General features: G+C 54.0%; 1 protein-coding gene across 18 annotated transcripts in view; it reads left to right on the forward strand.

Moving 5' to 3' along the window:
- The first annotated feature begins 3,221 nt into the window (after nt 1-3,221).
- Nucleotides 3,222-22,772, forward strand: part of CAMK2G (calcium/calmodulin dependent protein kinase II gamma) — a 53,786-nt gene continuing 34,235 nt past the window's right edge. For 8 of the 18 annotated variants that reach the window (XR_013967951.1, XR_013967952.1, XM_080823451.1 and 5 more), the window contains exons 1-3: nt 3,266-3,393; nt 4,763-4,857; nt 15,769-15,828. Coding sequence is in view for 16 of the 18 variants with exons in the window: in XM_080823451.1 (XP_080679577.1) it covers nt 3,329-3,393; nt 4,763-4,857; nt 15,769-15,828 (220 nt within the window). In the remaining 2 variants the exon portion in view is untranslated. Of the gene's footprint in view, nt 3,394-4,762; nt 4,858-15,768; nt 15,829-22,772 lie in introns of all 18 variants that reach the window. The other 10 variants (XM_080823459.1, XM_080823463.1, XM_080823464.1 and 7 more) reach the window with 8 other exon arrangements.

The following is a 22,772-nucleotide window of genomic DNA, read 5'->3' on the forward strand; positions in this document are numbered from 1 at the left end:
GTTTCCAGGAGCATCGTTCCCCTTGCACTTAAACACCTCACTTTCAATTGCCCTATTTTCCTTAGGTCTGAAGAATAAGTACCTTTACAATCTAAAATTGCATTCCATAGTGCCTGGGTGGTTCAGTTGGTTACGCATCTGCCTTCGGCTCAGGTCATGATCCCAGAGTCCTAGGATCGAGTCCCATGTCTGGCCCCCTGCTCAGCTGGGAGTCTGCTTCTCCCTCAACCTCTCCCCCCTCATAATCTGTCTCTCAAATAAATGAACAAAATCTTTTTTAAAAAATTGCATTCCAAAATTAGGGAGGGAAGCTTCTGGCATTCAGGGGGCAAGTCCCATGGTGTAATTTTTGGAGACTTGGAAGAGAAAGGTTGGAAGAATGACAAAGGGCCCCACCCAGTGGAGCACCTCTGGTGATTACTGGGGCATCGATTTCTTGCGTAATCCCCTGTTCCCCATGCTGTGGGCACTGAGTGCTGGTGCTGCCCAGGGGACTGGCTGCAACCGGAACAGCGCAGCTCCAGGACCCCATGAGGTTGCCATAGATACTGATGTGCAGGGAGCTGGTGAACTCATTATTTGTATGTATCTTCCCTCTAATTGCTGTGGGGTAGCTGGAGGTTGTGTGGGTGCTACAGCAATGGAGATCAGGAGGGTGTGTACCAGGGTGTGTATTTGTGTGCGCGCACACAAAGATGTCTATAGGCTCCAAATGGCCACTCTGGCCACGTCAGAGTCTGACCAGTTGACAGAAGTAGTGAGAGAGGGAGAAGTGAGGTAGACATAGAAAGAAAAAAGGAGAGATTGATGTGAGCTTTGTTTTAATCGTGAAGTCTAATTTTCCACTTTATTTGGACCTTTGAGAAAATGAGAGGCAGTGCCCAGCACATAGTAGGCAGTGGGTAAACATTGAAAGACAGTCAGGTCCACGTACATGGCAGTGTGGGTCCTCCCCAAGGCTTCCCCCCACTATTTTTCTCATCACTCTTCCTTGTACCCACAGACTCAATGCAAAATGCTTATACAGTTACCTTCTAAAATGCAGCATCGAAGGCTCACCCTCGGTGGGGAAGATACCCCTCTCCCAGTGGGCACCTGGGAGTTGTAGTCCTGACTTCACGTTTCTCCCTGGGATAGCCTAAGGGACGGCACTGCAGCTCTAGTTTGTTCTGATCTCCCTCCATCTTCTCACTGCACCTTACATTAATGAATATAAAGTTTCAGCACCAGGAGGTCAGGAACCAAGTTGTCCTGAGGGCTCAGGAAGGGCACACTGATGATTAATACGCAGCCCCTATTTCTGGAGTGCAGACTAGCCATCACTGCTGCCTTTAAGGTGGATGACAGAAACTCAGGACTCACTGTCATCCCGACACATAATCTCATTGCCTTGACCCGAGCTGGGACTTGGAACTCGGCTCTCACCCCAGTGCTTTGAGATAGGAAGTGGCCTTACTCCCCAGCGCCTCACTTCCTGTTGCCCTGGGGACGGGTGGAGCGTGGTGTTCTGTCTCCTCAGCCCTTTCCTCTGGCCCTCTCTGCCCTCCACCCAGGCAATCTGTTAAAGTTTTTCCTCTCCTATTCCCTTAATCGCCCCCACTGGGCAGTCTGGTTTTCCCCAGCTCCCAGGGCTGTTGGGTGAGGAAAGGAGGGGAGACTTCTTTGGGAGCTTTGCTCCACCCACAGCCCCCACCTCCCCCAGGGAAGCAGCCTGGGAGGCTGGGAGGCCTCTCAGCTGCCTTCTCGGTGAGCCAGCCTGCTGACAATGGAGGCCTGACTCCCAGTGGGCGTCCTGCTGTAATCAAGACTGAGCCGCAGCAGTTGGCCCAACTCCATCCTGCCCAGTTGGGACTGGCCCCTGACTTGGGGTACAGCTGCCTGGGCAGGGAGGGTTGGGAACCTGCCCAGCTTGTTTCTCCTCCACAGAGACAGTTATGTGCCTCAGTCCTACTGTCCTCTGACAGTGGCAACAGAGGAAGGGATGGTAACTTCCCCTGCCATGGCCCCAAATAGTCCCTTCATTCCACAAATGTTTACTGAGGGACTGGGGCTACGTATACAATGGGCAACAGAGGAGGCAGAGGCCCTGCCCTGTTGGAGCCTACAATTTAGTGGGAAGGCAAATATTAAACAAATAATAATAGCTACCTCTGTTCCAATTAGGTGCCAGGAGCTATTCAAAGTGCTTTAATGTGATTTAGCGCATTTAATACTCACAACACTGTGAGGTAGATATTATTCTTCTTCTCCTCAGTTTTCAGATAAAGTATTGAAGCACAGAAAGGTTAAGTGACTTGCCCAACATCACACAGCTGGGTCAATGAGTTGCCCAGAAATCCAAGCAGGCAGTCTGACATCAGAATTCACTCTTCAGACAACCACATTCTAGCTCTACTAATTCTCATAGCAGTAAATTAAATATATCATTACAAAATGTGATGAGTGCTATAAAATAAAAATACAGGGTGCCCTACAAGAAAATGGGGATTTTTTTTCCCTCTTTCCTTCCACTTGTTCTTCTAGACCACAACGGCACAAAACCTTTCTAATCGTTCCCACCTCATCCCTTTGGTTACTGGCCTGAGAGAGAACATTCTCTCATCGCCAAGGTTGGAGTGCGGGAAGGCAGAGCTCCACCTGCATCGTTGGCCCTGGCCTGGTCGCCCTGAACAAACCGTGCCTGAAGGGTTTTATCTAATAATGGCCCTGATGCTTACACAAGTCTAGACTGTCCGCTTCCAGAGGGAAGGCTGTTGAGGGAGCTGGCTCTGCACAGGCTGGGGGCGCCTCCCGCGTGTGCAGTCTGACAGCGGACTTTTTGACCTTGGCCCTCTCGCCACATCCTGTGAGCCGCGCTGGGGTCTAAAGACTGCTGGAAAACTCGGTGGTCCAGACCCCTACACACTCCCAATACACACACATGGCACGCACATCCCTAGCCCTTTGCAGGGTCTGCCCTGGGACAAACCCCACAGGTCGTGAGGCTTTCAGCTCCCTTCGGGTGGCCCGGGGCTGGGACCACCCCCCTCCCTCCCCGTTCCCATACGCGCGCGGCCCAGCCCGGGCGGCTCCCGGGGCGGGGCGGAGCCGGCGGCAGGAGGCCCCTCCCCGAGGGCGGTCCAGGGGCCGGGCGGGGGGCCGGCGGGGCTGGGGGCGGGGCAGGCGGGCGGGCGCGGGGGTGTCCCTCCCTCCCTCGCTCTCCCCGGTAAAGTCTCGCGGTGCTGCCGGGCTCAGCCCCGTCTCCTCCTCTTGCTCCCTCGGCCGGGCGGCGGTGACTGTGCACCGACGTCGGCGCGGGCTGCACCGCCGCGTCCGCCCGCCCGCCAGCATGGCCACCACAGCCACCTGCACCCGCTTCACCGACGACTATCAGCTCTTCGAGGAGCTCGGCAAGTACGGCCCGCCCGCCGCCCGCCGCCCGCCGCGGCCCCCTACCCTGTCCCCGCCGCCCGGGCGCTATGCGGCTCCTCGCCCCGCCCCCCGGCCCTGCACCGGCCGCTGCAGCGCCCCCTCAGCCCGCCCCACCCCCAGCCTTTCCCGCCCGCCGCCTCCGGGGCCCCCTCGCCCCAAGCTCCCTGCCCCGCAGCCCCCTCCGCGCCCTGCAGCAGCTGCCCGGGCTGCTGCACACCGCGCTGCCGCGGGGACTGCAGCCCCCGGACCGCTCCTGGGCGCCCTCCAGCCCCGCCCCTCCCTCACCCTTCAGGCGCCCCCCATTCTGGCCCCGCCTGCTCGCCGCGCCCCCTCCTCACCCTGCTCGGGAGCTCACTCAGCACCCTGTCCCATGTCCCATGCGCCTGGCACTCTAGACCTTCCCCGGCCCTGCAGCTCCAGCCCCGCTGCGGTGCCCGAGTGTGGGGGGATGTTGGGTGTCCGGCCCCGCCCCCCGCTAGTGATGCTTCCAGGATCCCAGCCCCGCTGCTGGGCAGTGCTGCAGCACCCCCTTGTCCCCTCCCCCTATCCCTGCAGTGGTCCCGGGAGCCGCGCGCCGCAGCCGCAGCATCCCCCTCCCCTCTGCACTGAGCTGGCCGCCGCAGCAGCCCCGGCCCCCCCCACCCCCACCCGCGGCGCCGAGCCCGGCCACTGCAGCCCCCGCCCTGCCCGCCCCCCTAGACATTTCCAGAGCTAGAGAGTGCGAGCTCCCATTTGGGGGGAAAGTAGTGGGGAAAATCATGGGGTAGGGGAGCTATTGATGTCTGAGACCCACAACTGGATCCTCTGTTTCCCTGCTGTCAGTTCAGCCAGGGATGCAGTGGGATGAAGCCGGTCCTGGGAGGTGGGGGGGTTTGAGCCTCACTTTCCTCACCTACCACCGTGATTGAGGGAGATTTCCCTCTTGGAATCATACCCTCTTCCTAATCTCTCCTTCCCCTACCCTCAACTATTGCTTCTGAGAGAAGAGCAGGGTCTCTGTCCCTTCTGGTTCTCTTGGCCGGGACTGCAGGGCTGTCCCTGAGATGCAGCAGGTGTGTGTTTTAAACATTGCCCACCAGCTCCTGATGTACAAGCCTGAGGTTGGGGCTGTTGCTTTGTCCAGCAACTAGACATGGGGGTGGGATGGGGTGGTCCTCCACCCACATCCGTTCAGTGTCATGCAGCGGCCACATCCTTCTGCCCCACATTAGAGGGTGATGGTCACAACGCTGGTGTGTATGATTTTGACTAAGGGGCTGGTGGTGGGAGCATCGCTGTTCTCAGACCTGAAGTGTGTCTGTGTCACTCTGCTCTGCTCCGTGTCCCAGTTCTTTCCCCCTTCTCCCTCCAGGGGTGCTTTCTCTGTGGTCCGCAGGTGTGTGAAGAAAACCTCCACGCAAGAGTATGCAGCAAAAATCATCAATACCAAGAAGTTGTCTGCCCGGGGTGAGTGTTCCCCCATCTTGGTCTCCGTAGGCTGCCTCCAAGGGCTGTAGCTTCTGAAGATGCTCCAGGAATTGGGAGTTGTGTATTTTAGCACCTGCAGAAGAAGTGGAATTTCAGGGTTGGTTGACTTGGAAACCAGACACGGAGTGACATGGGTAACCAGAAGTGCTCAGGTAGAAATGAATGAAAAAGATGTAAGACAAGTAGGTAGCGACAGGGAGGAATGGTACCTGAAGGCTCCAGGGAGTTTGGTTTTTAAGGGAGGCGGAGATATGGGAAATGGTGGTAGCATGGAATGGAGAGCTCTTAATTTGGAGTCTCTGTGTTGGGGGCATTGGGCAGCCCCTCCAGGCCTGTCCTTTTCCCTGTGCCCCAGGGGTGACTTAGGATGGAAATGCAGTAAGTGAACAGCTCTGACAAATCCAGCCTCCCCCTGCCCACCAGGCGGCAGAACAGACTCCCAAGGGAAGGCAATCTGTAAACATCAGGGGAGGCTGCTACTGGCGAGGGCTTCTCGGGAACAAATCCTGCCAGATGAACTTGATTGCTTTTTTGATCAAATTACAAAGTTGGTGGTGCAACAACAGATGCAGCCTGTCCTGGGTGGAGGGTGATGCTTCATGGTCTGGAAATCTCAGTGGCCTGGCTGGGGTGGGAGCAGCATTGCCTCCAGGTCCAAGGATTGTGAAGGCCCAGGCGTTGGAGCTGATTTGGGAGATCCTCCCAAGTACCTGAGGCCAGGAGGGTGAGGCCCTGTCTTTCACACCTCGAACCTACACTCCTTGAACCTTCTATTGGGTGCTTGCCAGACTCGCCTCATCTGATAGGTATAGACCCAGCAGTGTGTGTGTGAACAGGTCTGGGGAGTACAGAGGTATGTGGACGGGTTGTCATTGAGGGCTGCGGGGTGCAGCAGGGGACAAAGGTTTTTAGACCCAGAGAAAGGAGTTAGTATGGGACAACAGGATGCCATACATATATTAGGAACCAGGACCGATGCCCTGGGGAAAGTGAGGGCTGTGGCTTATAGTGACCCAGGCGACTCCGGGATAAGAGATGTAGTTGACGTCCCTAAGCATCAGAGAAGCTATTAAATTCCTCGGAGATGACAGTGGGCTCCTGTCATGTGTCCAGTTGTTCTGCGACCTGTTTAGCAAGGTTGCGTCTGCCTCCTGGCTGAGAGGGCTTCTCTTCATTCCCCATGAACAGGGCTTGTCTTGCCGTCCCCCTCCCAGCCTCCGTCTCTCGCTGTTCCTCTACACTGGCTATAAAGTTGACTTATTTGTTTGTTTGCTTTCTCTCTGAGTACCTTGAGTCGGAGGCAACGGTTGCCATAGAGATGTGTGGGCAGTCAGATGCCCTCCTCTCCTGGGGTAGGGGGATGACACAGTGGGCTGGGCTCCTTGGCAGACATCCTGTGGCCAAGGGTGTAGGGCGCAGGCGGGGACGGCGGCTCAAGAGTGGACGCCTCCCTGTGCCCACACAGCCGAGCCCTGGTGCAGCAGAAGTGGGGCTGGTGTCTGGTGTCTCCAGTTAATGACACAGTGCTTCGTGTTCCTCATTTCACCAGTGTCCCCTGACCCAGGGGTGAGGGAGGGAGAAACACCGGGAGCCGCGCTCTGGATTGTGAGGCTCACTGTCGTGGTGACTTTGTGGAACTGCCTGCCCTCGGCCCTCATTCTGTCCTCCTTCCCTACCCACCTGAACTTCCCTGACCTGTGTCATCATGTCCTATTCCCTTCCTCACCTCCTTTCAACCTTGTCTTGTCTTTTCCAACTGACAGCTTTCTTTCCCTGCCCAAACTGGATGAGGTTTGATTTCTCTTTGATTTTTTTTTTTTTTTTGGTCCCTCAAGGAAAGGATTCTTGTATAAGATCATATGCTTCAGACATCAACTCCCCCTCTCTCAAGATGCTTATGCCAAAACTGGGGCTCTGTCGTGTGGCTTGTGTACCAGGTTAACCTAGGGACAGAGGCCTGGTCCTGGCCGACGGGCACAGATGCCGACAAGTCGGGTCAGGAATCTGTCAGTGCCAGTACGGTTTGGAGGTGGGAGAGTGGGAGGGTGTTGTCTTGGAGATGGAGGGACCAAGCCGGGGGCTGTGCCGTAGGTGTGGGCCCAGGGGATGTGAGCTCCTGGAGAGCTGGGCCAGGATGCCCACTAGGCTGCCCACGGGGTTAGGGAGTGAAGGCCCATGGCTTCCCTGCAGCCTCTCAGTTTACGCTGTATATTTTATAAAGGTGCAGCAGCTGGGGCTGGGTTTCACTCTTCGTTGTCTGTCTGTCTAGGGCTCCGCAGGTGTTAGATTTCTGTGTCTGGGAACGTGGTGGTCCCACCAGTCATCCTTGGGGGTCTGAAGGGGCTTGCTCTGTTTGCTGAGTCTTTCTGCCTTTTTTCTTTGTTTGTGATTTTCTGTGCTGCGAATCAAAAGGAAAGAAAAGAGTATCAAGCTGCTTCTCCTTGGCATCCTCGGCAAAGTGCTCAGGAGACATGGGGAGACATCACCAGGTCTTACCGGGGAGTTTGGATCTGGGTGGGAATCCTTCTTTGGCTCCGTTGTTTCTTGTCGATGTGGCCTCAGAGGCCCACGTTTGTAGCTGTGTTACAAGGTAGGGAGTTCGTGTGGCTGGGCATCGAGCACCATTTCTGTCTGCAGGCCTGTCTATGTAAAGTCACTGAAAGTCATATAACGTCACTCCCTCTGCTTGGAACAGTGATAGGTGTGGAGCTGGGCCTCTTAAGGGAGCCCGCGGTTCCAAGCTTAGCTCTCCACTAGGCTGAAGGAGGCATTTAAAATAGGCTTGGATGCAGGAGCTAGTGGGCCAGGTGATGGCAATGATAAGTCGTTATTTTAAGATTTAAGAGCATCCCCCCAAGGAGCCTGAGCCCTTATGTCTTTTTTTATTTTTAAATCTTCAGATTCCCTTCTTATCTTTATTCATATGCATATAGATTTTCACCTCGTGGAGCATAACATTTTATATCCTGCTCTCTTGCTTACATCCAAAGCGTTTCCCCATATTGCTATAGTTGAAGGGCAAATGGTCCTTTCTTCTTCCGTAGCTTAGGGTTTATCTTTGGAACAGTTAGCATCATAAGGAACCTCTGTATTTGGACCATTTATCTGGAGTCCAGTTGCTGTTACTACTGTGGATACATGGCCTTACTAAGAGGTGCTACCAGAAACAGTATTTTGAAATCTGTTATAGCACTTGCTGTGTTTATTTATTTAATCTGTATACGCCATGTGAAGAAGTTTCTGTAGAGGCTAAATGTAAGCAAAAGCTTTCCTCTTCCTGAGGACCGGGGAGGTAAAGGGTTGGGACCATATCTGTTTCTTTACCTTGGTGTGGGCAGTGCCCAGCCAAGTACCTGACACATACCTAGCCTATACATGTCGAATGAATGGATTCAGAGGACTGTGTAACTAGTCATGGTTACTTCTTGGCTTTGGCTCTCATGAAACTCAGAGCTGAGTTTTAGGAACCCTTATACCCTGGTGCTGGCTTGGGTTCCCCCTTTCTGATCCATGGAACCTGGCATAGGCCTGACATGGCTGTTGGATAGGACACATGAGGTTAAAGACCTGTGCTTGGGGCATATATGGCGGGTGGGAGACGTAGGAACACAGTGTAGCTTATGATTCTTTCCTCCCTGTCAGTAATGACCTTATAGGGCAATGTTGGGACTTCCTCTCAGCAGCGATTTTCAATTTTAGTGTGCATAAGGATCACCTGAGTACTGGTTAAAAAATACAGATTCCTGGGTTCTATCCACAGGGGCCTGAGGTTGGACCCCAGAATCTACACTTTAAACAAGGGCCCTAGTGAAATTCATACACGGGGTCCCCCGGCCACGCTTTAGGAAATGCCATCTGAAATCAGCAAACGCACCACCAGTCGCTCTTGTCATGTTCTCTGAGATTTTCCAGACAAACCTTGGCCCAGCCTTCTCCAGGTGGCATCTCTGCCAGTATGTGCCCATCTGTGCCCATGGGTTTTTCGGAGATTAGGGGCCTTCTTCTGAGCCCCCAGACTGGGGTGTCAGCCTGTGTCCAAGGCTGTAGCAGGCTAAGTGGCTAAGGCTGTGGCATGTTGGCCACCAGAAGGGCAAAGGCTGTCCCTTTCTGGGTCCAGCTGGCCCTGGGGACTGAAATCAGATCCCCCTGGGTGGTGCCAGCTATAAGTCCCCACCCCCTTAGTGCTGGCCTGAGTAGCCCCCATGACATTTGTGTCCCCTGTGATATCTCCAAGTGAGACTTTCCTGTTAAGGATCTGGGTGAAGCGAGGGGAGGCCGAGAGGGGAGGGTGAAGCAGCAGTGCAGGGCTGGGGGGGCGGGGTTGGGCGGGAGGGAAGAGCAATCTGTGCGGCGCTGGAACGCTGGGACTCTGCTACTTGAGGAAGCATTTAAGGAGGCTGTATGCAAAACTGTGCTTTCCTCCCGAGGATAACAGGCCAGTCAGTTTCTGTTGACGGAGAAATGGGCATCCTGTATATAAATGACTGAGCTTCCACTGACTTATCCCCCTAAGAGGATGAGAAAGCAGCCCGAAGGCCCCTTCTCTGTGCCAAAGGCTTCTGCTGGGTTGGTCTTGTCATTCAGTCACACTGTGAGCGATGTGACTTAGTTCGTACAACCCTGGCCTGTCACCCTGCCATTCCATCCACCTTCCCAGAGCGACTTTGGGTACTGGCCTCATGGAGTGGGGATGGCGGTTGGAAGGTGGCCCCATCCTTGCTCTCTCCTGGCTGCCCTGGTCTCTTGTCAGAAGCTGTGCTCTAAGCTTCGAGGCTCTGCTGAAACTCTAGAGGTGAGTGGCTGACCCCATTCTCTGCTGAGGCTGGAGACAAGGAAGGGGCGGAGTGGGTAGGACAGGCTCCTGCCCCTAGCTCTGTGCTTGCTCTGTGGACAGCCTTGGCAGGCCAACAGGGCCCTGATCCCATGGGTGCCAAAAGGGTGATGACAGGAAGAGATGGGCACTTTGCACCTCTTGAGTGCCTCTCGGCAGAGGCTTTTTGTCATCTGCCTGTGGCCAGAAGGATCTGCCCCAGGGCCAGTGGAGAAACCAAGGCACAAAAGATTCGTCTGTTTACTTTGAGCTGTAGGTATGCCAGTGATTTTGCCAGTGCTCAGACCCCGGCATCCTCCAGCAGTATGGTCTTCACCTACCCCGTGGCTCCTCCCTTGAAAACACAGATTCTGGGCATTTTGTTCCTGTGATACATGCTGCTCTCTCATCCCCACACCTCCAGCTAGGCCCAGAGTGCTAAAGCCTGGTGGAGCAAATCCCTCTCTTTTGCTGGCTGAGGCCCCGTTCTCATCTGTACCCACCTCTCTGGGTATAGACCCCTCTGTGGTGGGGATATTTCCAGCCACTCCCCCTACCCCCCAGCACCATCTCTACTTCCTGGGTCCTATCAGCAACAGCAGCAGCAGCTTCCCATCTGCTCCCCTCTTTTCTCCTCCCTCTTTCCCCTCCCCCCGCTTGCTGCTGCCCTGGGAGGAGCTATTTTTAGGGGCTGCTTCCTGGGATGTTTTACTTGGGGCTGGTTACCATGAAGGAAATGTCACCAAAACAGTGGGCAAAGGCTGCAGGCACCCAGATCCCTGCCGTGGGCATGGAGAACCAAGCTGCTGACCCTGTTCTGGCCCGGAGAGAATCCAGAGTGTCCAGAGGCAGAATGCTGCCTTCTTGGAGCTTGCAAGTGACCCCACAGGGATTTTTTCCATCCAGGCTGGTTTGGAAGACTTTCACTGTGGGGCACTTCTAGTGCCTCTCTCCTCTCCCTTCTTAGTTAAAGCTTCTCTTAAGAGACAGAGGCCACAGTGGGGCGTGGGTCTCTGTGTCACCTGGTGAGAGCTGCTTGAGTGAGGACTGAGGAGAAAGGGAGGATGCCAGCTTCAGAGACAGAGCCTTGGGGGTTCACGCGAGCTCGTTTTGGGCCCCATCCCACTGGCCTCACAGCACGCGGCTGGTCCCGGGTATGTGAGTGTGAAGGAATTCCAAGCCGTGACCCCAGCGCGGACATGGTGGGTGGACTTTGCTCTTAATTGGAGACTCTTTGCACCTTTGGAGTGAGACTCAAAGAGGAAGGGATGTGGCATCGTAGTGTCAGGATGAGGTCAATGGGATGGTGGCCATCCCATTGATTCCCACTGGTCCGTGCCCAAGGCCAGGGGCTGTTTATAAGCAGCTGGAAATGTGGACTACAACACCAAATCCCTGTGGTGCCCTTGTTCCTTCTCCTGAGAGTGAGGCCCCGGGGGCCAGACGGAGGCCTCTGCCACTTGGGAAGGAGGAGGAGGGCACTCAGGAGGGCAGCAACAGGAGACGCTCCACGTGGAGCATCTGAAATTGGGCCGTAGGAAGCTGTAGGAATCTTCTCATCATTCATCAGGATCGCAGGCACAGACCCTTGAAATACCGTTTGAAAAGTCAAGGTGTCATTGGGATTGGAACTTGGGGAGGATCCTCATAGCTGGCATAGGGCTGCGTGTTCTTTCCCCACAGAGGGTGCTGTGTTTAGGTGGCAGGAGGCTCTTAGGTGAAGCTAGTGCTGGCATTTGTGGTTTTAGAGAAATGTCACTGAAGCAGTCATGTCCCTGCAGGGCCATGGAGATCAATGGCCAGCCTTCCCTGGTGCCCTGTCCTGTTGAGGGGAAGGCAAGTACATCTGGAGTAGGCTTCTGGTTTGAATTTAGGGGAGAGGTGGTTCTAGAACCCTGTCTCCCCTTTGCCACATGCCATCTCCTCACTGCTTCCTCTTCTGCCTCCCTTGGTACCGACTACGTGGTCATTCCTTGCCACTCTTCCTGTGATGGGTACTTGGCCTGGACCAAGGCTCAAAGTGCTGCGGCCAAAGGCAAGAGAGGCAAGGCCTCTAGGGATGCTTGTTTCTTGGGCCTGGCTCTACGCTGGGTGGGCTGTTGGGGAAGGCCTGAGCAGGTCCCTGATAACGGCCACTTCTGCTTTCTGCTCCTGTTGCTACCTCTGCTATTGAGGGGGAAAACCTTGCAGAGAGATGTGGTTGGAGCTGGGCTGAAGGTCGTCAGGGGTGGGTCTCTCCATGGCAGTAGCACACAGGCGGGCAGGAAGTGGCCCTGTGCAAAAGCGGGAAGTGGCTCTTGTCAAACAGGAAAGGGGGGCTGGGCCACGTGAGGGGGCGGGGAATAGCCCAGCTGAAAGGTGGGTGGGAAGAGGATCAGCCTTGGAAGGCCTAGGAAGTACGAGCTCTGGGGTCTGTGGAAAGAGGGGTGTCTTGAGGGAGAATGCCATCTTTGGGACAAAAGCACCAGCTGGTGTGTTATCCCCTCAGGATGCCCAGACAAGCCCTGGCGTGGCCACTGTGGACTGACTCAGTTCAGTGGCTTCACCCTTTTTGGGGCCGTGATGCTGTGCTTTAGCTGGGACAGCCCTTGCCATTGGGAAGGATACTCTACAAACCATATTTGTTCCTGAAATACCACTCTGCTGCTGGGGTGGAGCCCTCTGCTTTTTTCCCCAGATGCCCCAGTCCTGGAGGGGACTCCAGGACAGGAGGTTTGTGGGGGAAAGGGGCTGGAGACAACAGCAGGGAGCCTGGGGCGCAGTATAAGGACGCAAGGAGAGGTTGGTAGGCAGAAACCACATGGCCCGTTGACCAGAGCTTCTGGAAGACAGGATGCCACAGCCACCAAGCATGAGGCTGAGGAAGAGGAGGGATCCCGCAGGCAGTGGCACTTCTAAGCTGTCCTCTCTCGAGAAGCCCCACTTGCTAACCTTTCCCCAAGGTGGGCCCCAACCAAAACAGGCAGGAATATCTCCCCACTCGGGATGGCTGCAGCGAGCCAAGGCAGAAGGCTCTGCTGGTGTGCTCGGGAGTCTGGCCGCCCAGGCTGCGGGAGGCTCGGTCCGACTCGCTGTGTGTCTCTGGCAATAGCCACGGCTCAGATTCTCCCTGGGTGCCAGGCACTGCACTGAGCATTTACCCAATTACCGCATTTAATCTGCAGAGAACACCGCCTCCGTTTTCAAAGCGAGGAAACTCTTTCCCAAGATACGTGCCTGGCTCTTTTTGTCACCTCCTTCAGGTCCCAATCAAACGTCATTTCCTTGCTGAAGCTTTCCATGACCGTCCTATTTAAATGTGTGCCATTCCTCTTCCCTGCTTTATTTTCCCACATTGCACTTGCCACAACATTTCATGTCCCATCCCCTTCTTCTCGTCTGTCCCTCCACCCACCCAGCCCCGCTGGAATACCACCTCCATGAAGGCAAGGATTTTTGTCTTGTTTTGTTCAGTGCTCTAGCCATAGCATTTAGAACAGTGTTTTTTGAAAGAATGAAGGAGGATCAGATGGATTTAATAACTCACCTGTCATAGACAGGCTCAGACTCACCCTGGGGCTGTCTGACTCCAAAACTGTGTGTTCATGGATGGAGTACATGCTAAGGACCGGCACCAAGACCAGGAGCAGCCTGGGATTCAGAGAAGACACGGGGACTCGGCTCCTTGGAGACAGGGTTGAAATAAGTGCCTGCCAAGGACCCTCTGGGCACTGGGCAGCTCCTTCGAGGAGCTCGAAGTATGAGCCTGTGTCTCCTCTCCCGGCTCTGAGTCACTGGTGAAGCCAGAGCACCCTTATTTTTAGTGCTGTTGCTCTTGTGGGCCTGCAACCATTAGCCAGTAAGAGACTTAAGGGAGGAGATAAACATTAATCTTCCAGGCCTTCCCCTCAGCAGCCACCTCCGCATTGCAAGATACTGTTCTCCTGCACCTGCCTGGGCAGCTAAATCCAAGAGTTTTGGGTCAGAGGGCAGCGAGGTGAGCGGTCAGAGGGTGGAAGCTTTGGGGCTCCCTAGGTTGGTACTTCCATCCCGGGTCCAGGAGCTGGGAGGAAGGTGGGTAACCTTGACATCTTCTCAGCCAGATCTGGAAGAAGCAAAACCTCTGCCACTGGGCAGGGTTAGCCCTACTTCCGCAATCCCAGAGTCTGAAGATCCCCAGGAACGATGGATCCCAAGTGGTCTGGGAATGTGGGGTCTACCTGTGGTTCTCTGGCTGCATCCTGGCTGGTCATAATGCCAAACCTGAGGATGGAAAGGAGGGCCTGACCCAGATCTTTGGGCAGCTGGGACGGATTAGCTGGGCAGCAGGAACTAATCTCTGCCTGTCCCCACCTCCTTCTTCCACAAAGCAGAGCTGTTGCTAGAGGGAAAGTTTAGGACAAAACTGGGGGTGATTGGTGAAACAACAAGTATGAATTCCTTTTGGTCTGTAATCCCTGCATTATCTCAGACTCCATTATTTTGCCAGGCCGGGGTTTGAATCCCAGTTCGTGCTGTTTGCCGCTGTAGGACCTCAAGCGAGTTATTTAACTTCTGTGGGCTTCAGTTTTCTTATCTGTGAAATGGTGACCATCATGGCACCTACCTGGTAGGATGGTTATGGGGGTCATGGGGAGCTCTGCAGAGGCTCTTTGCTGTTGAGCTGGAGGTAGGGTGGAAAGAACCCCTACCACGGGAGGCTGGAAGGGCCTGGCAGGTGTGGATGTGAAGGCACTTGCCTAGACCCGGGGAAATGCCTCCCAAAACCCAGAGTCATTACCAGTTGCTCTCACTCTGTCCCGTCATCCTAGCACAGTGATGGAGAAAGGGCTCCAGGCTCAGACTGCCTGCATCCACTGCCTGGGACCTTGGGTGGGTTACTTCAACTTCTTAAGCCTCAGTTTCCTCATTTGCCGTGTAATGGTGTTCATCAGATCCTTGACTTCACAGGGTCTCAGTGAGGATGATCAAGTAAGATCACCCATGCTTCTGCCTGGCGTGTAGTGAATCCTCAGTAAACAACACTTGTTAGTACGATTGGTGTTATTGATAGACCAATACAAAGCCCTTGTTGTGGCAAGACCTCTAGGAAGCAGCACTCAGAAAGGTCCCAGCCTTTGAAGAGCTTGTGACCAAAAGATACTGGACATACTGTATGATGTGACAATTCAAAGACATGCGGTGGAGGATGGGGGGATGCTCAGAGAGAGGAGAGGTCACACCTGCCGGCAGGAACAGGGAAGACTTTGTGAAGGAGGGGACTGTTTGGCAGGATTCCAGCAGGTAGAAGGGGAAGGGCTGTTAGGCTGCGCTGCTTTGAGTAGTAGCGTCCTCTCTTTCTGCTTCCTGTGGAAGGAATTGACCAAGGCAGCTTGTTTGCACTGGGGGACTCCTGGATTCTGGTCCTTTCACCAGAACAGAGTAACCCCAGTGCCTGAGTGCCAAGAGGTGAGCGCTCACAGCAGGCTGTGGACAGCAGGATCCTGGGGAGAAGCAGGATGACTGTAAAGTGGGCATCATAATAGCACCAACCTCGTAGAGTGGTTACGAGAATAAATTAAAAGATGTTTGTCCCTGGTATAGAAGTAAGCTCTCGAGAAATGTTAGCTCTGCTTATCATTTTGTCAAATCATTATCATCCTCATCATTATCTTGGTTGTCAGCATCATTATGTTTCAGGGATACTCTGAAGACCAAATCAGAGGATATTTGCACAATTCCTAGCACAGTGCTTGGTCATGTAGTGGGTGCTCAGTAAAATTTGGTTATTAGTAGCACCTCTATCAAGAAAGAGATTCTGGACGCCCTGGCCCAGTGAAATCCCTGCTGTAGTGAAAAGGGTACCGGAGTTACAGTGGAAGACCTGGATTCAAGTTGTGATTCTGCCTCTCACTAACTTGAGGGACTTTCCTAGGGCATTTCCTCATTTGAAAAAAGTCCTAATACCTGTCTCTGGCATTGCCGTGACTTGCTCCATTCATTTGGCAAATTAGTAAAAAATGCATAGTTGGTGCCTAATAATTGAAGGACTGTGAATAGCCAGGTGGCCACAAATAGAACAGATGGCTGATGGGTTTTTGTCTTCTCTCTTCTGCTTTTAGATCACCAGAAACTAGAACGTGAGGCCCGAATATGCCGACTTTTGAAACATCCAAACATTGGTAAGCACTTTCGCTTGGGGTATTTCTTGGGCATCTGGTAGAAGGTAGGGAGAACAGAGATCCACTGCTCTGGTGTCTGAAACCAGTTCTGACCCTGGACCTTTGCCTGCTATAACTTTTTTTTGTCCAAGTGGGATAGCAGTTGTGCCTGGCTCGGAATTCTGGAGCCTTCTGCTCTAGACACCTGAGGGTCTCCATCCCTCCAGTGCCATTCAGGATGGGAGGTGCTGGAACAGGTTTCAGACTCCCTTTCTTCCCCTTCTCCTTCCGTCTTTGGGCTGAGGTCCAGGGTCCACAGCGTGTGAGGCTCCGGGCTAGTAGCCTGCCAGCGTCTCTCACCAGGGGCCTTCCACAGCCATCAGAAAAGGGTCCGGATTTTGTTTCTGGACTTGAAAGAGTTTTGTTCCTGCTACGGTGTCATGCACACTCTGGGGGTTTCCATGGTGCTCCCGTTTGTATTCCCCAGAGCCAGGAAAGCAAGCTGCCCACCCGCCTGGCTTCTCTGGAGAAGGGATGGCAGGAGCCACTCTCATGGGGAAGGAGGAAAAATTAAGAGGATTTCTCCCTGCTCCCACCCTGACTTGGGGGACAAGAGCACATTGTTGGTTGTTCTAAAGCCCGAGGAGTTTGCCTGCCACAACCCACTCCGGCTCAGTTTTACATTGTTCAGCTGAAATAGTCTTTGCCAAAAGCGTTGGCCCTGATTTGGTGCTTCTTGCAGTGGGGACAGAAACTGGGCTGGCTGCAGTGTCTGAGCAGAAACCCCGGTCTTGACTTGAGGCAGGGCAGGGAGCATCTCCTAGGTTTCTCCCTGAAAGCCCTGACTCATCACAAAGAACAACACGTGTTCCTTGCTCCTCAGGCATGGCCTCAATATCGGGGCTCCCACAGTGCCCCGGAGGCCGCCTGCTCTGCTCTGCTGGAGGCCAGGGCTGGGAGGTGACTTGCTGAAGCTCGATGCTTCCTCCGGAGCTGCCCAGCCTCTGGTCTCCCAGACCTCAGGCTGGGAAGCTTAACATGAGCTCTTACGTGGGAGAGCTGAGGTCGTACTCCAGGCCAAGGGGAGAGGAGCAGCTCTGAGGTACCAGAATGCCAACCATGCAGGGCTTTACAGATCACAGGTAGCAGCTTGGATTACACCCGAAGCAGACTGGCATAGCCAGGGCTCAGCTCTGCTGGTGCGGTGTGTCCCACTGAGCTAACACCGCTCAGCTGACGGGCCCCGGGCTGAGAACTACTGGAGCTCCCTGGGTGAGCTCCGAAGTCAGACGCTCACCTGCAAACAGCACGATGGGGACCAACGTGTCACCTTCGGTAGGAGAGAGACAATGAGAGGAACACCTAGAGCAGCAGTCGCAAATTTGGGTGTGTTTTGTTTGGCCGGCTCAGCGGTCTAAAAATATTTTATTATTTGCCAGTATTTAAAAATGAGATTTTGCATTTTGGGGAAAAAAATTCTGTTTCCCAGTCTTGCGAATCAGACATCGGGGCTCTGCTGAGCCTGCCTCTATGTGCAGCCATAATCAGCTCGGGCTGGGCAGCAGCTGTCCCCATAGTCTGCCGGCCAACCGTCCTTTGCTAACTCCCCATTACCTCACGTTTGCACTGCCTACCTGGAGGCTTTTGAGCTTGTGACCTCTAACCTGGAAGTTTCAGAACAGGAAGAAGGAATATATGGGTAACTAGAGGCATCCCGAGAAGGATTGGGGTAAGGTGAAGAGGGTGGAGAAGTGGAAGGACAAAAATGGGATTCTAGGTGAAAACAGTTGTACCCTTCTTATTATGCTTTTCTAGAAATTAAATACATACTTTTGACCTTTTAGACCTCACTTGGTTTGGTACCTCTTTCCTTTTTATCACCTGCCCCCCACTGGACCCAGGGACCTAGCCGTTGGGGGACTGTCTACCCCAGCCATCTGCCCTGTTAGGGGGCCCGAGAGATCCAAGCCAGGCCAGGCCAGGCACACTCCCTTCATCAGCATCTGATTGCCTAGAGCTGTGCTTCATTTCACAGCTGCTCCCAGATCCTGAGGGATGTCGGTCTGAGGCCTTATTCTGGGGTCAAGAGCAGTGAGAGCGAAGGGGGAGTCAGGACTGTGTCCTGGGAGAGCTGGCCGGCCAGGCTCTATGGCTTCCGGTGGGAACCGGGGCTCCTGGAGATGTGGTGGGGCGCTGGATCCGGGAGGCTGAGGTTGCTATGGCTCCTGATCTGGCTTGTGGCAGAGAGGAGGCCGTTCTGTGCCCTAATTCACTATTCTTCCACTGTCTTCGCTGCCCTGTCCCTCAGAGCCGTGGCCCTTTTGGCGCCAGCCTCTTTAACTCCATCCTGCAGGGATACAAGTGGACCAGCCCAAGAGGGGCGCAGAGTTGAGGAAGCTGAGAACAGAGAGCACACAGTCCCCTTCTGGCTACAGTCAGATTCAGAGGCACTTGAACTCAGGAGGATATTTGGTGCAAGGAGCCAGGCATCCCCAGTTTTCTTCCCTAATCGATATTCTATCCCAGAAGTTAAAAAGCTGCTGGAAGAGCGAACGCTCACGTAAACTGCCGAGTCTGGGTGACAGCGATGTGTAGTGTAGGTTCATTGATGGTAACAAACGTGCTGGTCTGGTGGGGGTGCCGATGGTAGGGAGCCCGTGCGTGGGTGAGGGGGCAAGTGGTATGTGGATGCTTTTTGGACTTCCTACTCAGTTTTGCTGTGAACCCTAAACTGCTCAAAAAAATAGTTTATTGATGGAAAAAAAAAACAAAGCTTGTCAGTTAGGAGGCATGCTGCAGAACCTCAAACAACTTGGGGAGGGTGGCCAGAGGTGTGGAGTGGAGAGGAGGAGCCGGCAGTCGTCCTGTCTCCAGTCTGAATGGAGCGTGTTCTACCTGTGATCTGCTTGCCTCCCTGCTTTAAATTCCTCTAATGAATAGACTCTGTCTTCCTTCGTGCTGAGTTGCCCCAGCAGGTTCAATCCCAGTCTGGCGTGATGATTTAGAGCAGCACTACTGAGACTTTCATGTGCTCAGACATCACCAAGGGATCGTGTGAAGCTCTGGTTCTGATTCTGTAGGTCTGGGGAGGACCTGCGCGGCCTCCGGAGTGTGGTCTCCAGGGCATGCTCCCTGCTGGTGTGCGGGCCGTGTGTGGGGAAGCAGGGTCTGTGGCTTTGCTGTCCTGTTGTCCAGGTTTGCATGTGGGATTGGCTGGTCTGTAGCTGTGACCTCCAGCAGAATATTTAGCCTCTTCGTCGAGTTTGAGGGTTCAGCGGGCAAAGGAAGCCTCGGCTTGGAAAGAACAGAGGCGATGAAAAGCAGGACTGCAGCTCCCAGAAGGGACCTTCCCTAAACCCTCAGCCCCAGCTCAGTTCACAGGGCATTTACGCCAGGCTGCCATTTACCTCGGACCTAGAGCCCATTCAGCTAACAGGAAGTGGAGCAAAAGCAGGGGCAAAGAAGAAGAAGAACACCATGAACCCTGACCAGGCCCTCCTAGATCTGTGCCTCAGGCAGTCCTGCCCACCTGCTCCTGGGGGGCAGCCTCGGTCCCCCACCTGCCCCCCGGGAAGCAGGACCTCCTTTCCGCTGTGCTCTTGCTGCAGACACTTTTAACATTGACACTTTCTCAGAGCTTTTTGAGCCAAGATTTGCTTGTTAAAATGTGGCATATTGCTGGGTGGTTTCTAGAACCGGAAATAGCCACAGCATTTGGGTTATGGCGTTGTTAGTCCTTGAAGGTATGAAACGTTAAGGTATTTAGGTGTTTGGACCATTTTTCTCTCCACAGTTTTTAAAGAAAAATAGCTAGTTTTATTGCTGAAGTGCAGTAGATGCTTTTTAATCCTTTTCCAGGTCTTTCTGTCTGAGGAGTTGGTCTGGCCCTCCTTGGCCTTCAAGCTGTCTAATCACTGTGGAATGGACCGGGTGTCAGATTTTTTTTTTTTTTCCACACCTCCATAGCATCCTTTACTTCTACTTTGTAGCCCTTACTGCAGTAGGGCGTAGCGACATCTTTGTGTAAGTGCTGGTTTCACGCCCATCTTCCCCAATGACCCGGAAGCTCCGTGGCAGCGGGGCCAGGTTTCTCTTCCTCACAGCCGAGTCCGTGGCATGTGTAGCCATGACTGCTTCTGGAAAGGCACCTCATGGACACTGTCGAGCAGATCAGAGCGGCCAGAGCTAGTGGGGACAGGTTGGAGTTCCTTTGCCCAAGAGGACAGAGAAAGGGACTCCCTTGCAGGCAATTCCACAGTGTTAAGGATCTTGATGTTAGTTTGTTTTGACTTCAAGTCTCAGTTCTGCCACATGGGATGACCTGGGATGAGTTCTTTTCTGGGCCTCAGTCTTCTCTCCTGTCAGATGGAGGTAACAGAGGTAATGTGAGAGCTCAGAAACATAATGTAGGTAAAGCACTTGGCACAATGTCTAGCACCTAGAAACAACTAAATAGTAGTGATTACTTGGGTTGTTATTATCAAGATGCTGCTGGGTAGGCACTTAGAGCGGCACAGTAGAGTTTTTTCTCTTGTTCTCAGTTCTCTTAATTTTCTTTACAAATGGAAAAAAAAAAAAAGATAGTATCTTGTTCAGCTATGAGGCCTTTTGCACCTGTCCCTTCTTGTCTCAGTGGTACCTTGCTCTGGGGCACACATCAAAGCCATTCTCTGGGCTGGGTGGCCTGGAAGGATTAACCTTCTGCTGCTGCTCTTCTCTTCTGATTCCCCTGCCCTGCTTCCTCCCACCTGAGCTCTTTGTGTGGCCTTCCTGGAGAAGGGCACATGCCCGTGCCTCCCTGCCTTGGCATAGGCCTGGGCACCTGGACTTTTTGCAGCACTATCAGCCCCTCTGTGCAGGGTGAGGGGGGCAGGCCTGGGGGCCGGGGGCAGGGAGAGGCAGGGCCAGGAGGCAGGACTCGCCTGGGAGTGGCTGTTAGCATCGTACCTGCTGTACTGTTAGCTTGCCATCCTGCTACTGTTAGTCACCTCCCTAATGAAGCTGGTCTTTAGCTTCTGGGACAGCTGATTTCCAGGGGATTATTTGTATTACACACTTTAATGCTTTTTAATAGCAAATTTTTAATTAAATGGAAAGTCCTTTTGGAAGCGAGGGAGCAGCAGCTGCAACAGGACTCCCGTGTGCAACTCCGACTTAGACGAGAGAAGCACACGTGAGGAGGGGGCTGGCAGGCTGTGAGGGAGCTCACTTGAGCATGCCTGGGTTGATGGGGGGGGGGAGGAAAGGATGGGTTTGACTGTAGCTTCCTTCTGTCATCTGGAGGCCTAGAGAAGTATGAACTTGCTCGCCCAAGTATCGGAGAAAACAGTTGGAGGAGGAGGGCTTTTGAAGTACCCCTTGCCCTTGATGCCATTGGTAAATCACGGCTGGGGGTGGAATTTGGGGCAACCAGATCAGAGTGACCAGATCAGATTAAATAAAGCAGGCAGTATAGGCAGTAGGAGACGTCAACAGTTGCTAGGCCCTCCATCCAGCCCTGTCAGGCCCAAGTCCTCATTTTTGTTGGTTGAGAACCACAGAGCTGCAGGAATGGCCAAGGGCCTGTATTTTGTGATCTTGCTGTGGTGGGAGAGGCTGCAGGAAGGCACCCCAGCCCTGAGGAAACAGTCTGACACCAGAAATGGAACCTGTTGTGTGGGGCGGTTGGCAGCCTGGGTCCACCAAGGAAGAGACATGGTGACTCCTGTGTATCTGAGAACTTTGCCGGTCGGTTTGGTGTCAGGCCATTCCTAAAGTGCTCTGTGAGGTGCTCCTGAAAATGCCGAGGGCTGGCGTGAAGGTCAAATAGAGGTTCCCCTTCAGGAGAGTTCAGGTGAGGGAAGGGACAGGGACTGCCTTGCCACAGTATCGCCTTGTGTTTGCATGAGAATGGTGCTCAGGGGTTGGCATTTAAGCCTGAGGTGGCTTTGTGGGCAGAAGCTTGAAGAGGAGACCTCGGAAGACATTAGGTTGGTTTTTTGCCCAGGAGCTCTGGAGGCAGGGAGTGGGAAGGGATTCTGCTTGCCAGCGTTTTCCTGCAGCTGGTGAGCTGCCCCAGTGTGCTGGGTGCCGGGGCCTCCCAGACCCGTCCGTGCTGCTGCTGCGGCTGCGCTCGTGGTTAGTCTCTCTCCCAGGCTCCATTGCTCTGGTGCCTGGCTGTGTGGGCTTCACCACATTTCTTAGAGGGAGCAGTGGTGTAGACCCATCTTTGGAGTCAGAAAGAGCTGGACTGACATCTTGACCTATTGCATCTTTGGCCTTCAGTAAGATAGGATGTCTCTGAGCCTCCACTGTCCTCATCTGTAGAATGGGAGGAATCCTCCTCTCGGGGTGGTCATCCAGAAAAATAAACTCTTCAGAGACACCCCCTGTGTCCTTCCTGAATCCCACCATCTAGCATGGAGTCTGACACTCAGCAGGCACTCAGTAAATCCTTGTAGAATAAGTCGTGTCTGCAGAGAGCCTAACCCCAGGCCTGGCATGTAAGAAGCACCGAATAAACAGTGATTGTTGTCATTGCCTGAGTCTGCATGTTGCCTCCCACCCTCACCATCCATTAGCCTCACTCCCCACGCCTTCCTGCTGGACGCTACCTTTCCAGCTTCTTTCCGGCCCTTTAATTCCCTGTTTCCCATCTATTCCTGTGGAAGGGCTCTCGGGCCCTCCTGTCTTATCATCCTCTGTCCCTCCATGGTCAGCCTCCCTCAGGCACCCCCACTCTTGCCCGGAATTACACCGTCACACAGCAGGTCCCAGGACCTCCTTCTCTGGGACTAGCCCCTCTGGGAAGGTTCCTGCTTTTCTCTGTTTTGTCTTATTTCTTAGCCACAAACCTTCTCTCTCTTGCCTCCGTCTGAGGCAGTCCGAAGTGGCAGCCAGAGCACTGGACCCGGGGTCTGGTGGTTTCTCTGCTCTGCGGCCATGTCACCTCGCCTTGGGGGTGGGGTGGTGATGGGCACGTTGCC

Source organism: Martes martes (assembly GCF_963455335.1).
Source record: "Martes martes genome assembly, chromosome: 14".
Lineage (NCBI taxonomy): Eukaryota > Metazoa > Chordata > Mammalia > Carnivora > Mustelidae > Martes > Martes martes.